Genomic DNA, 14,637 nt, shown 5'->3' with positions numbered 1-14,637 from the left:
TAAGGGACCATCCTTGGCAAAAACAAAAGCCTTGATTTATATTTCCCACTTTGATAGAACTATTACTGTTTTGATGTAGAAGCTAAAAATAATGGGGAAAAAAGGCAATGGTTATATTTGTTTGTATATACGTTATACGCACGTGTGCATACATCTAAGTATGGATATAGTTATCAGAGGAGACAGGTGAAACAGAGGTACAGACAGCTAGAATGAAGATGTTTCCAGTTGGAGGTCACGGGAATGAAAAGGCCTTCAAAAGATTAGAAAATGTCTATTTAAAACAAAATGAACTTTTGTAGTCTGGAACGCTAGGAAGTTGGAAGCAAAACCATGATTGTTGTCAGATACCACTGATAGACAAACAATGAAGATGATAACAAAAATGGTATTTAAATTAGTGTTTACCAAGTACTTTGTATCATCTACTCTTCACAACAATCCTAAGAGGTAGTTACTATTTTATATGCACATTTTTTTATATGAGGTAACTGAAGCAGAGGAGGTTGTCACTGTCAATCTGATTCTGGAACCTAAAGTTTTCATCACATTATGTTGCTTCTCAAGTTCAAAATAGTTTGGTAGAATGTGTGAAATTCTACCAGATGAAGATGGCAGAATGTGATAACGTAACCACCAAACAACTGCTTCAATACAAACTTTTTTTGATATTTAACATGTCAACATCAATAACTTAAATGAAAGGGACAAATTTCCTGAAAGACACAAAAAACAAAGTTCACTGAAGAAATAGGTAACCTGAATAGTTCTATATCTATTAAAGAAATTGAATTTGTAGTTAAAAGCCTTTCAACAACAAAAAAAAATCTTCATGTTTTCTTAAATATTTAAGGAAGAAATAATACCAATTCTACACGATTTATTCCAGAAAACGAAGTGGAGAGACCATCTTCCAATTAATTTTAAGAAAATAGCATTACTGTATCCTACACTGAAACAAGACTAAAGTATTACAAGAAACAACTCAGACCAAAATCTCTCATGAACATAGATGCAAAAATCTACAATATTAGCAAATTGAATCTGGCAATAAATTGAAAGGATATTGTATCATGACTAACTGGAGTTTACCCTAGAAATGCAGGGCTGTTTCAATATTCAAAAATCAATGACAGCAATTCATTATAGTGACCAACCAAAGAAGAAAAACTATACGATTATCTCAACAGATGCAGAATAATTATTTGACAATGTTCAACATTTAATGATGATAAAAAGCTCTCAGCAAGCCAGGCAAAGAAGGGAATGTCCTCAATCTTATAAAAAGCAACTACAAAAAACCATGCAGCTAACATCATCAATTAATGGCGAAAGACTGAATGCTTTCCGCCTGAGATCAGGAACAAAACAAGAATGTTTGCTTTCACCACTCCTATGCAACATCATACTGGAGGTTTCAGCCAGTGCAATAAGAAAAAGAAATGAAAGGCAGATGTATTGTAAAGAAAAAACCGAAACTTTCTATTTGCAGACAACATGATTGTTTATGATGAAAATCCTAAGGAATCTAAAAAATAAATACGACAATTAGGTACAAATGTAACAAAATATGTGTAGGATTAGTATGCTTGAAACTACACAAAACATGGATGAAAGAAATCAAAGACCAGCTTAGAAGATCCAATACTGTGAAGATACCAATTTTTCCCAAACTACTCTACATATTCAGTGCAGGCCCAATCAAAATCCAAGCAGGATTTTTCTTTTCTTTTTTTTTTCTTGGATATACATCAACAAGCTAATTCTAAAGTTGGTATTTTTTTATATTACTTTTCTATGTTTGAAGAATGTAATGAATAATTTTGGTCACATATTAATACCACCCTCACTGAAGCAAGGTTAAAGCATCACTTAGATGCCCAAAGTAATAACACATATACACATAACCTATGGTATTTTTCTTTAAGATTCTGATTATGAAATAGAGGAGGAAATAAAATTTATGTTATTTTGCACCCTTAATAGTAACAAAGCAGAGGACTCACACTATCTGATATAAAGTTACAGTCATCAAGGCCATGGGTTTGGTGAAAGGAGAGACAATCAATGGAAAAGAGCTGAGAATCCAAGTCTAACACACACACACAAACACACACACACACACACACACAGGCAAAATGACTGCTGACAAAGGTACAAAGGCAATTTATTGGAGAGAGGACATATTTTCAACAATTGATAATGGAACAATTAGATATCCATGAGCAAAAAGAATGAAACTTAACCTAAACTTCATACGTCATACAAAAAATTAACTCAAAATAGATCATAGCTCTAAATGTAAAACATAGAACTAAAAAAAAAAAAAAAAAGCATTAAAAGGAAACTGAAGAAAATCTTCATGATCTAAGGTTAGGCAAAAATTCTTAGACATTGTGATATTGTGAAATATATATTCGGTCTTCGACCTGAGTCTCCTGGCATACAATCCCCCAAATCCTCAGAAACTCTTTTGTATGCTAATCAGTTAACCAATAGCTGGCAACCCCTAGGTAGCCTTAGGATGGGGGCTGGTCACCAGAAGACCAAGGAAGGATTAGAAGGTTGGAGCTTTCGGTCCACCCCCTAATGTCCCTTGAGAGAGGCTGAAGTTTAAGTAGGTCACCAGTGGCCAATGGCTTAATCAATCATACCTATGTAATGAAGCCTCCATAAAAACCCAAAGGAACAGAGTTTGGAGAGCTTCCAAATAGCTAAACATGTGGAGGTTCCTGGAAGGTGGTGTGCCTATGAAGGGCAAGGAAGCTCTGCGTCCCTTCCACCATGCGCCACCCTATGCATCTCTTTCTCTGTATCCTTTCTAATCTTTCTAATCCCCTTTATGATAACCAATAAACGTAAGTGTTGTTCTGAGTTCCATGAGCCGCTCTAACATATTAACAGAACCCAAGGAGAGGGCTGTGGGAACCCAGATTTATAGCAAGTCCCTCAGAAGTTCTGGAGGCCTGGACTTGTCACTGGTGTCTGAAGTAGAGTGAGGGGAAGTCTTAGGGACTGAGCCCTCAACCTGTGGGATCTGACACTGTCCCCAGACAGACAGTGTCAGAATTGAATTAGAGGACACACAGCTGGTGTCCCCTGCAGAACTGATTGCCTGCTTGCTGGGGGGGGAGGAACCCCACACATTTGGTCACAGAAGTCTTCTGTGTTGACTGCTGTGTTGAGTGAGAAAACAAAAAACGGTTCGAGTTTACGTTTTTTCCAGACATATCAAAACTGTGATCCATTAAAAAAAATTGATAAGCTGGACTTTACCAACATTAAAAACTTTCTCTATGGAAGACTTTTGCTCTGTTAAGAGAATGAAAAGACAAGCTACAAACTGGAGAAAATATTAGCAAATTACATATTCAACAAAGGACTTGTATCCAGATTATATAAACTACTCTCAAGATTAAACAGTAAGAAAACAGTAAGCCAAAGACTTAAATAGACACTTCACCAAAGAGAACATACACAAGGCCAGTAAGTGCACAAAGAGATGCTTCAATATCATTAGTTATTAGGGAAATGAATATTGAAATCATGAAATACTACTACATACCTAATAGAATGGCTAAAATAAAAAAGGCTGATAACACAAAGCGCTAGTGAGGATGCAGAGTTTCCGCAGAACTGGAACTCTCATACATTTCTGCGGAAATGCAAAATCATACAACTAGTATGGAAAACAGTTTGGCTATTTCTTATAAAGTTAAGCACACACCATATGACACAACAATCCCATTCCTAGGTATCTACCCTACAGAAATACAAACTTATGTTCACATAAAAACTTAGTCATAATCACTACGTTATGAAACTAGAAACAATCTACAACCCAAATGTGTACAACTGAGTGAATTGGACAAATAAACTGTGGTACACCTACACAATGAAATACTATTCAGCAATAAAAAGGAAAAAACTATTAATATATGTAACAACTTAAATGAATCTCAAAAGCATTATAGCGAATGAAATAAATGTCAACAGGTTACACAGTAACAGTATAGGATTCCATTTACATGACAATCTCAAATAAACAATATTGTAGAGCAAGGAAGAACAGATCAATGGTTGCCAGAGGCTGGGGGGGGCGGGGCGGATAGGGAAGGTTGTGACTACAAAGAAAGAAATGAGGGAAAGGAATAAAATGAGAGAGCTTTTTGGGGGGTGATGGAACTGTACTATCTAGATTTTGGTAGTGGTTACATTGATATATACATGGGTTCAAAGTTATAAACAGAAGAGTGGGTTACTTTCACTGTATGTTAATTGAAAAGAAAATATTTTATGTTTTCAAAAACTATTTTTCTTTTAAAATGTTTAAGAGTACTATTAAAATTAAAAGGCAAAATATAAATAGTACCTAATTTTAAAAAGACAAGGGTAAAGTAGGGTATGGAGGACCACGCATGCTAAATATACATTGGTGTCTATTATGATAATATAAGTATCTTCATTTCCTTCTTCCCCTTCTCCCTCTGTCTCCCTCTTACTGAGGTAAGGAGTTGTTAGACTTTAAACCAAAGTCTTGATCACTACCACAAGAAAGAAACAAAAACTGTGATAACATGTTAATAAATATAATCAAATACTTTTGAAAACTTACAGAATTTTGAGGTAATTGTTTTAACATTCTTAATGACTTATACACTACCTATAAAACTGGCAAAATTAAAATACTGATAGCAAGCAGAATACATACAGTATATTTAGTGATGCATTTAATGAGTTGTTGAGCTTTACAAGTTTTAGTTGTTTCCAAAAAAGGCATACCACTTAGAATTTTAGTCAGTTCTATTCTGGGTTTTCACCAAGAAAGCAAAAATGATCTATACCGTATTTTTATCCTGTGGACTTATTTGCCCTTGCGATTGCACCAAATGTATGCAGTAACCAAAAGTTGTTAATGGACTTCCCCAATAACCAAAGTGAATTGTGGGTCAATGAAGTACCACTAAGAGTTGGGAGGTCAAGAGAGCAGACTGGCTGAGAAAACAACTCGGATTATACCAGCTATGCCTGAAATATTTAATCTGGTCTTTGTGAATTTCATAAAGATAAGAATCTGCACTTTGGATTTCTCAGGCGCTAGACAAAAGAAAGTGCATCTGTCTCTCACAGTATAGGTTTGACTGTCTTCCTAAGAAGATATTGTTCAATCATCCAGGTATTTTCTATACATTGTTATAGACTCAATATTCCTCCTAGATAAATTTTTTAATTTCAAAAGTTATTTATTCTAGCCCACTTCTAAATCTAAGAAAGACAAAAGGTCATACAAGTTAACAAGAAGAGGTCCCAGGAGTAGAAAGAATTTCTGAAAATAATTGAAAACACACCTCCTTAAAGTTTCTCTAACATACACAGAGCTACACTCCATTACACTCTGTTACATCTTTTTTCAAGAGCCCAGTGATTGTTAGACACATTCCTAAGCCCACTGCTAAATCTTTTTCGTTATCTGCCATCTTATTCCACATGATATTTTTCAAGGTTAACAGGCTGGGAGGCTTTACTGTGGGTTGTCAGTTGTTCCACACTTTATAGAAATAGTTGGCAAGATTAATGTTACTCCAACTACCTGTGTTCATGAATTCTTCAGACTTTTCTGGCAGTTTTGCTGGACATTTTGCAAAATTTTACAAACACTGAGGTAAAACTTTAGCTCCAGTAAATTTAAAAATTCTGAAGAAAACACTAATTCCCTAACAGAAAATGAAGTCTTCAGGAAAGCAGCTATAATATAGTAAGCTGACTAAAATTTTTAAAAAATTTAAAACATTGAGCAGTTGAAAAAAAACATGAAAGTATAAAAAGCAGACAATATATGTGTATGGGAGCATGTAGACACACACACACGCACACACAGTCACCGGGAACCATTAAATTTAGAGGTAAAGGACCCTGCCCACTCCGGAAGCCCACACATATACTACTTGCGGAACATCTACCCTAAAATGATTCACTGTTTATCTTAAATTCAAATTTACCTGGGCATCTGCATTTTATCTGAGAACCCTACCTATAACCCCTATAATTTCCACATAGTAGACACCATGCCACGTGCCATTGGCCTCTGTGATCAAGGAAGATGATATATATTAGGGTAGGAATTTCCCAAATATGGAGGCCTATCAGATTCACCTGGAAAGTTTTTGAGAAAATATAGGTTCCTACCCTCCAGTCCAGAACGAGTGAATCAATCTCCAGAGAATTGGGACCTAGAAATCTATATTTTAGAAAATCTCCCTAGGTTGATTCTCATGGGTGATCAGATATTGCACCCATACCCTGGTAAGGGACTGTATATGCAAAATTTGAGGTGTTTGGTCTTATCGAGAAAGGAATCATAGGTTTTAATTGATTCTTCAGGACTGTGACACCAAAAAGGGTTACCGCCTTAGAGACTGACAGTACAGTTAAAGGAGCTATTATGCATTTTTATACTTAACACATTAACTGCCATGTGAGTTGTACTTAACTCATGCTAGTTTTGAGCCTGAGACCTCATGAAGCATATGTACTTCACAAGTCTTTTCACCTTGGAAGCTGCGAGAAATATTTTTCAAGTTGCATATAACTCATGCATAGAAAACAATAAAAAAAAAACAAAGTTTTCATTAAATTAGAAAGAACAGTTTTGTTTTCAAAGTTTTTTATTCTATTTTCCTAATAAAACCCCATGGTCCCAAGGAAAATTTTTTTTCTAATGTGGCAATGTATTAAACTACAAGAATTATTTGAAGCTACTTCCCACAACTCTCTAAAAATTGTCTATGCCTTGTTGAGAGTTAGAAGTTAAAGAACAGAAAAACATTTTTTTGAACTTTATGATATTTAAATAGTTTATGACCAAATGATCACTATAATATGTCTGAGTTATGGGCTAATTGAGTTTAATGAGTATACTTAAGAGTGGTAATTTGTTTTTTGTTTTTAATTTCAGCATATTATGGGGGTACAAAAGTTTAGTTTACGTATATTGCCCTTACCCCCCTCCCCCGAGTCAGAGCTTCAAGCATGTCCATCCCCTAGACAGTGCGCATTACACTCATTATGTATGTATACACCCATCCCCTCCCCAACCCACATCTGCCAGACATCCGATTAATGCTATTCCTAAATGTGCTCTTAGGTGATGATCAGTGAAACCAATCTGACGGTGAGTACATGTGGTGCTTATTTTTCCATTCTTAGGATACTTCACTTAGTAGAATGGGCTCCAGCTCTATCCAGGAAAATACAAGAGGTGCTATATCACCATTGTTTCTTATAGCTGAGTAGTACTCCATGATATACATATACCACATTTTATTAATAAGAGTGGTAATTTGTTTAAATAAGTTTTTCTTAAAAAATTTTTCCATTATAATTATCATTTTGAATGGTAATTAAAAACAGGGCTCATAGCACTTAAACCTAAAACTAGGTCATCTACTGAATTCAACATTGATACTTCTTTAAATATGTTTTTACCATTTATTTAAAACATTAAGAAACCCATGAATCCAAAGTAGGCATTATCATTAAATGAAAAAGGTTATATAAACTATTCTTTATCTTACATTTTCAATTTCCTTCTCCTTTCTGAATCATTTCCCATAGCTCACAAATACCCCTAAATTTTCTCTATTTTAAAAAAAAGTATCCTTAAAATGAAGTAGTAGAAATAAACTAAGTAGTAATACCTACTCTTTCTCTTTGTTTCACTATCAAATTTTTTTCAAGAATAATTTGTACTTAACGTTGCTACCTCTTATCCTTTAGTCAACGTTTGTTGATCCCCTAATACAGTGAGACTAAACCCTGGCCGAATGTTCAAATCATCTGTGAAGTTGTTTTTTGTTTTGTTTTTTTTTAAAAAAGTACGGACACTCCAGGCCTCACTCATGAGAGGAGCCTGTGCATTCATGTTTCTTTATAAACTCTCCAGGTGATTCTAATGTGCAGCTAGAGTTGAAAACCACTAATATGTGCTAGGGACCCAAGCAGAATTACAAAGATGATTAAGACACAAGGCTTGGACCTAAAGAACAGAGGAAATAAGAACATCAGGTAAATCTATTAAAACTGGTAAAAGTTATAATAAAGGTATGTACAAATTGCTAAGGGGAGCAGAGACAGACCAGGATACAAAAGAAGAGAAGGGAAGTCTTTCAGTTTGGTTATTGAAAAATGAGTAGTTTACAATGCAGACGAAACTGAAAGGCCATTTTCTGGAAAAGAGAAAACACACACATACATACGTCTTATGTATGTGCGTAATCTGGCTTTTCTCTCTATACTCCTTGCTCTGAAGTCCAGTAAAACTGCTCCCTTGGAGGCCACTAATAAACCCCTAGACCACCACTTAAATAGTTGGCCTTATCTACACCAGTCAGTTTTCCCATCTGTAAAACAGGGATAACAACAAGGTTATTCTGACAATTAATTGAGAGAATGAATATATGTTAAAGCACCTGGCATTTAGTAGATACGGTTTGTTTCTTATCCCTTTCTCTTAAATCCAAAGACTTTTTTCAATCCTATAGTCCTTCTTAATCTCTGCAACACTGGGCTCTGCTCCTTCTTGAAATTCTGTTCATATTTTGTGACACGAGCATCAACTCTGCATTTTGTTATCAAACACTTCTACTTTAAGCGTCTCTCCTCATCTTTTTGTCTCTTTTTTCCACTTATTTCTCAAATGAAAGTACCAAATTATATGCTGTCTGTCCTCTCCTCTTTGCTACATCTATACTTTTCCTCCTAAAAGGCTTATTCCAACTTGTGGTTTTAACCCCTAACAAGGGGAGGATTTTCAAATCTCTATATAATAATCTCTGGGCCTGACCTCTTTTGCAAGCTCCATTTCTGTATCTCCCTATCTGCTAGATAATTTCACACAGACCTGCTACTAGCATCTCAAACTCAGTATAACCAAAACTAAATTCACCATTATTCCTCCCAGCTGTGCATCCTCTTTCCTGTGTTCTCTAGTTGTTAGTGGTGGTACCACTTTCCAGTCATCCAGATTTTAATGTTCATGGTTATCTCTGACTCGTGCCTTTCCTTTACGTTGATTTACCAAGTCCTATTGATTCCAGCTCTTAATTCTGTTAGCAATCTTTTTTGCCTCCATTTCTTAACCCAGGTTCTCAACTGTTCTTACTAACTCTAATCTATCTAGACCCATGGTTTTCAACATTTTTAGGTTGTTTGTTATTGCATTACATCCCTTCCTATCGTGATTCAAAATCAATGTAAGATGCATAATTTTATGTACCACCAAAAAAGGAAAAACCCTACCAATGAAATATCACAAGGCATTAATTGTACAATGCAGCGTGATTTCAGAGATCTTAAAATACAGAAAAGTATCAGTACTAGAATCAATGAAATATGGCATATTTGGTAAATGAATGAACATGGAGGTAGTTTTCAAAAGTTATTTTCATTAATTTTCAACAGAAACACTGTGAACTAAAAGCAAAGTTCTCAGCCATTAGATTTATAGTGAAATATGTACATATGTCTTAAGAGTAATAACGTAAAAACTATATGTTTAACCTTCAAAATAAAATTTGTGAAATGGTAATGACAGATTCGAAAGATGACATTATTTCTGCACTTAAGAATTCCAACAGAAAAGGGAAAACAGGTAAGCAACTATTATGCAAAATTGAATTTAATACTAATAATATTTTATAGAATTCAGAAGAGAGATTAAACTAACTGTGTGATCTGGCTAAATCTTGAGGGCTAAGATTTTCATCTTTAAAAAAAGGGACAGACCTAGAAGCAGTACCAACACTCAAAGTAGATGAAAAGTCATGAGCAGAAAAAAATAACAATCATTTATTGTGTGCTTCCTACATGCCAGGCACTATTTATACATACAGCAGTTTAACAGAAAAGATACTTACTATTATGTTCTCACATTTCAGAGGAAACTGAGGTTGAGAGATTAAATAACTAGAAATGGAGTTCACAGCATGACTTAAGAATAGTATATATTAGAAATGTCAGAACTCTTTAAGACAGAATAGGATACAAAGTCATAAATACCATTTCAAGAGCTGGATTCCTTATAAAGGCAATGGACAATCCAGCCACTAAAATTTTGAGAGCAGATTTTGTTCTCATACTTGGACAGGGTAAAAAAATTTTGAGAATAGAGAAATGACATGCTAAAGCATGGTTTAGATACAGGAAACAGGAGGGATTACTCTAGAAACTTTATAGTGAAAGCCTAACAGTGGCAAATATAACCGAAGGGAAAGAACATATATGAGACATTTTTCTATTTCTACTTTTCCTCCCTTGACTATTTTTTCCTCGACTGCTGTCACGAAACAGGTATAATCAAATTGCATTGTTTGTACAGTCAAATTTTGTTATCAAACAGTAGATATGTTAGAATAGAGCTAAAATTAAAAACCTGGACAACTGCAATAATGGGAATAAAGAAATAAAGACAAAAACTAGCAGAATGAGACAGATTTCTGCTCTCCCTTTTGTGTGGGGGAAAGAAGAAAAGAGTTTATAAATTTACTTTGAGGTAGGCTCTATTTGAAGATACCTAATTAACCATCTCCTGTGAACATGACCAGCAGATAAAAATGTAGAAATGATGTTCAGGAAGAACTTAGAGCTAGACCTACGTACCTGAGACACATTCACAAAGATACAAAAGTTGAGTCTGTAAGAGTGCATCATTCTTATCACAGGGGAAAGGTGGGAGAGGTTACAGGAAGAAAAAAGATCCTTCTCCATCAATAACTACGTGTATTCCTTCTGGAGCTTGAATTTTCTCGTCTAGAGAGAGGTTTCAGAATGATTCTTTTCATTTGAGCCGTACACCACAATTTCATATAATTTCAAATTCACAAAAATGTTTTACTGTACAATACAGCTGACCCAGGAATGGGAAATGTGAACTGTTCTGGGCCTGTTTCTATACTATGTAAAAAGTTCCTAGGACACAATACAGCAAGCTGGTAGCTTCAAAGAACTTCATTGAGCTTCTTCAGCTAAATATATTTCCTACTGGCCCAGTGGCCAAAGGAGAAAAGGTTATTAAATTTTACAGTGGTACCCTTAAAAAGGAATTGTACATGATTTTAAAAAGCAAAGCTATTATTCTAGATTAATTTCTAAAATAGGGCATATATGAAACTATACCGGCAACATAAAACATTTAAATGTGTTAATAAACTTTGTTCTAAAATGAACAAAACACAAATTTAGACTCTAACATTATTTAATGTTTGGTATTTATAATTTTTATTAAAGAAAAAGAAGAACCATTATTTCTCCTCTATCAAAATAAGCTGTCAACAAATTTAAAAAAAGAGACAAACCCAGAAGAGAGTCTTATCAGTCTTGTTTAAGGTAGCATAATGTCATAAAGATATGAATCTTAGACTCTGACAAACTTGGGTTTAAACACCACCTATGTCTTGGGCACTGTCCTTGGGTAAATTATTGAAAGCTTCTGAAACCTCATTTTACTCATCTATGAAATGGTAATAATAAAACTACCTCAAATTTACAACAAATTAAGTAATGAATTGCTCTGAGCCAGGCATATACAAAGTACGGTACTAGATACATCTTAACAGCTTCCCTTCCTTAGATTTGCAATCTATAATGGAAATTTCAAAAGCTTAAAAGTATTAAAAGCTTATTTTATTTTATTTTTTTAGAGATGAGGATTTTGCTATGTTGCCCTTGCTGGTGTCAAACTCCAGAGCTCAAGCAATCTTCCTGCCTCAGTCTCTGGAGTAGCTGGGAGTACAGGTGCATGCCACCACGCCCAGGTGAAAAGCTTATTTTTAAAAATTATAAACAAGGTGGCAAAAAGAGTAACATGACTTAAACATTAGTTTAAAAATATCACGTTTAATCCTTTCCATTTGTTATCACACACTGGACACATTCTCCTCCCAAAAGATTAAAAGAACGTTTAAATAACTAAAGTGACAAGAATGTTAAAATTTCACTTAACCAGTTACTTGAATTTAACCAAAAAGTTTGGTCATTGTGTTTGATTAATTAGTAAATATCATGATGAAATATGATACGTATGTAAAATATCTATAGAATACTCTTAAAAAAAACCCAAATAAAAACAAAACCACCAAAATTCAAGTTAGAATTTTTCATTTACTCATAAAACATATTGCTAGGCAAGCTTAAAGGCACCCCCCACTTCCCCACCCTTTATGAAGCTTAGTGCCCTGAGAGTGCTGGATAACAAGGAATCTTGTCATATGATTTTGAAAAACCTTTGCTATTTTAGGCCTTTACAACACATGGCAGGTCTATATTAACTCCCACACTGAGTCCTCTCTCAGCTAGATTTCTAGCCACTTGAGCAACTAATCACCACTAAAGAATGGAAGAATAAAAACACGACAACCTCTTTTGAAAACTTTTTAGCACTACTTAATTTTAAATTTGTGCATGTGCGCTTATGTACATTTTCAGTTACTAACTTATGTTTATTTACCAATGTTACATATGTGAATACTGCACAGCAACTTTTGCGGATACAAGGCTCTGTCTACTGGGTCTGTGGATCATGGAGAATCTTGCTGCTCTCCCCATTTTGTTGTTTTATTACCATTTTCACCAAGCAGCACAGAGGGAAAAAAAAAAAAAAGATTTCCAAAAATGAAGATGAGGCTGACTTCTGCACATTCACATCAGGAAGAAGACAGAACCTTAGATTTCAGTGCAAGAACACAGCATATAAAAACATTTAGAGCAGAAAGTTCCAACTGAATTATCCTTAGGCTTACATTAGCATTTCTTAAACACCACAATGTACTTGTATGTGTTTCTTACAAGGCTGTACTGCTTTGGAACATAAAAATGAAGCACTGTTAAATTTTAAATTAAGAGTGGACATTTCCAAAACTGTAACTGTCTTATTCATATAGCTATGTCAGTTACTTTCCTTTTTAGGAAATATTCAAAATTAGTAGGGTTCTCCCCTGCCCCACTACCCCTTGGGAATGGGACCTTCACGGTAGCCAAAGGAAACGGGCAAATAAGAGAGAACTAATTCAATGATCAGATTTCTTATTTCAAATGTCTGAGAACTAAAGTCGTTCATCTGGTTCCATTGCTGCCACAGCATCTAACATACAGTGCAAGCAGTTGCACAATCTTCCTCTCTTCGGAAGAAGTCCTAGCAGTAAGACGGGGTGCCACCAAATCTGCCCCCAGGGGGACTGCTGCCAACCTGGCCAGAAAACAACTATGGAAGGGGGGCGGTCTTTTGTGAGCAACTCGCTGCCTCCTAGGGAACATGGGAGCTGCAAAGCTTACAGCTAGAGCCAAGAAAAGAAAAAAGAGAGAAAAGAGAGAGACCTCTATGGGGAAAGGAAAAGCCGTACAGAATTACGGCCTCTTTTAAAGAAAGAAGCATTTTGCTTTGGGGAGGGGGAAGTAGAAGGGAGAAGTGAAGGTCTGCTTCCTAAGCGATTTTTCTCCTTACCCCTCACCCGCGGCCACACTCCCACGCCAGGCCTCCAGGCTGGGCACTGCCCTTGGGCCGCTCCCAGGCCCAGAGACAGACCCCTCTGCAGTCCCCAGTCCCCGGCGCAGAGCGCTGCGGTCCGCGCGAAGGCAGAGGGTCCCCGGCGGCCGCCGCCCTCCGCCCCCGCCCGCCGCTCCAGGCCAGCAGCCGCCCGGCTCCGGCTTCCTATTTTCGGAGCACACACCCTACAAGGAGCGGAGCTAGCAGGCCCGGCAGAGACCTGCCCCCGCGCGGGGCCTCGGGTGACTGACAGGGGCAGGCACTTGGGCGCAGCGAGGAAGGGGGAGGAAGGGCAGCCGAGGGCACAGTCCGATGGCCAATGCTTTTCCCCGGCGGCCAGAGTCCGGGCCGATACGGACCGGCTACCCACAGACCGGCTCCGCCGCCCCCGCGGCTCTTACCTTCTCTTCATCAGACAACTGCTCCTCCAGATCCGCCATCTTCCTTCTGGCGACAAACCGCGGCGGCGGCGGCAGCGGCCACCTGACTTCCCCCTTTCCGTGCGGTCCTCCGCGCCGCGCGCCCCCGCCAAGGGAGGGGCCGCTGCTCGGGCCGCCGCGCACGCGCCCAGGGAGTCCCGCCTCCCTCTGCCCGGCCCTCAGGGTCGGAGCACGGCTGTGCGCCTGCGCGGGCGCCTAGGCGGCCGGGAGGGGAAAGGCATCTTCTAGAGCCGCCTGCTGCAGGCTCGTCAGCATCGTGAGTGTAGCATTCTCTCCCCACCAGTGACCATATGGACCCAGTCTGCGATGAGTACATTCTGAGCCCTTGATTATGTTCCCATCAAGTCCTGAACTCTACCAGCTAAAATGTGAAAAAGCGTACAAACAAGCTTTTCAAACACCCCCTCCCTTTTTTTTATTATTAGAAAAAATATTCGGCTTTCATTAAAATATGCACACACAACCTGGTCCATAATTGAAAGATTGCTCTTGATTTATTCATTTCTTCATCCAACAAATATTTACTGGTCTTTTAATGGTGTGCCTGGCACTGTATTGGTCTCTGGTGATATAAAATGTTGAGCAAAATTACCCAGAGAAACCTCTGTTCTCAAGAAGCTCACTTTCTCTACTCATGAAACAAGCATATATTGCGCAGTT

General features: G+C 37.2%; 1 protein-coding gene across 1 annotated transcript in view; it reads right to left on the bottom strand.

Annotated features, from left to right (window-relative positions):
- The window catches only part of CAPZA2 (capping actin protein of muscle Z-line subunit alpha 2), a 41,283-nt gene extending 27,211 nt beyond the window's left edge, over positions 1 to 14,072 (bottom strand). Inside the window, exon 1 of the mRNA XM_069461359.1 lies at positions 13,939 to 14,072. Coding sequence (XP_069317460.1) covers positions 13,939 to 13,977 — 39 coding nt within the window. The 5' untranslated portion in view covers positions 13,978 to 14,072. The remainder of the gene's footprint in view (positions 1 to 13,938) is intronic.
- Between the last annotated feature and the right edge of the window lie 565 nt (positions 14,073 to 14,637).

The sequence above is a fragment of the Eulemur rufifrons genome, chromosome 29, assembly GCF_041146395.1.
Source record: "Eulemur rufifrons isolate Redbay chromosome 29, OSU_ERuf_1, whole genome shotgun sequence".
Classification (NCBI taxonomy): Eukaryota; Metazoa; Chordata; class Mammalia; order Primates; family Lemuridae; genus Eulemur; species Eulemur rufifrons.
Note: the sequence above shows the minus strand (reverse complement) of the source record. Positions and strands in the feature narration are given on the sequence as shown.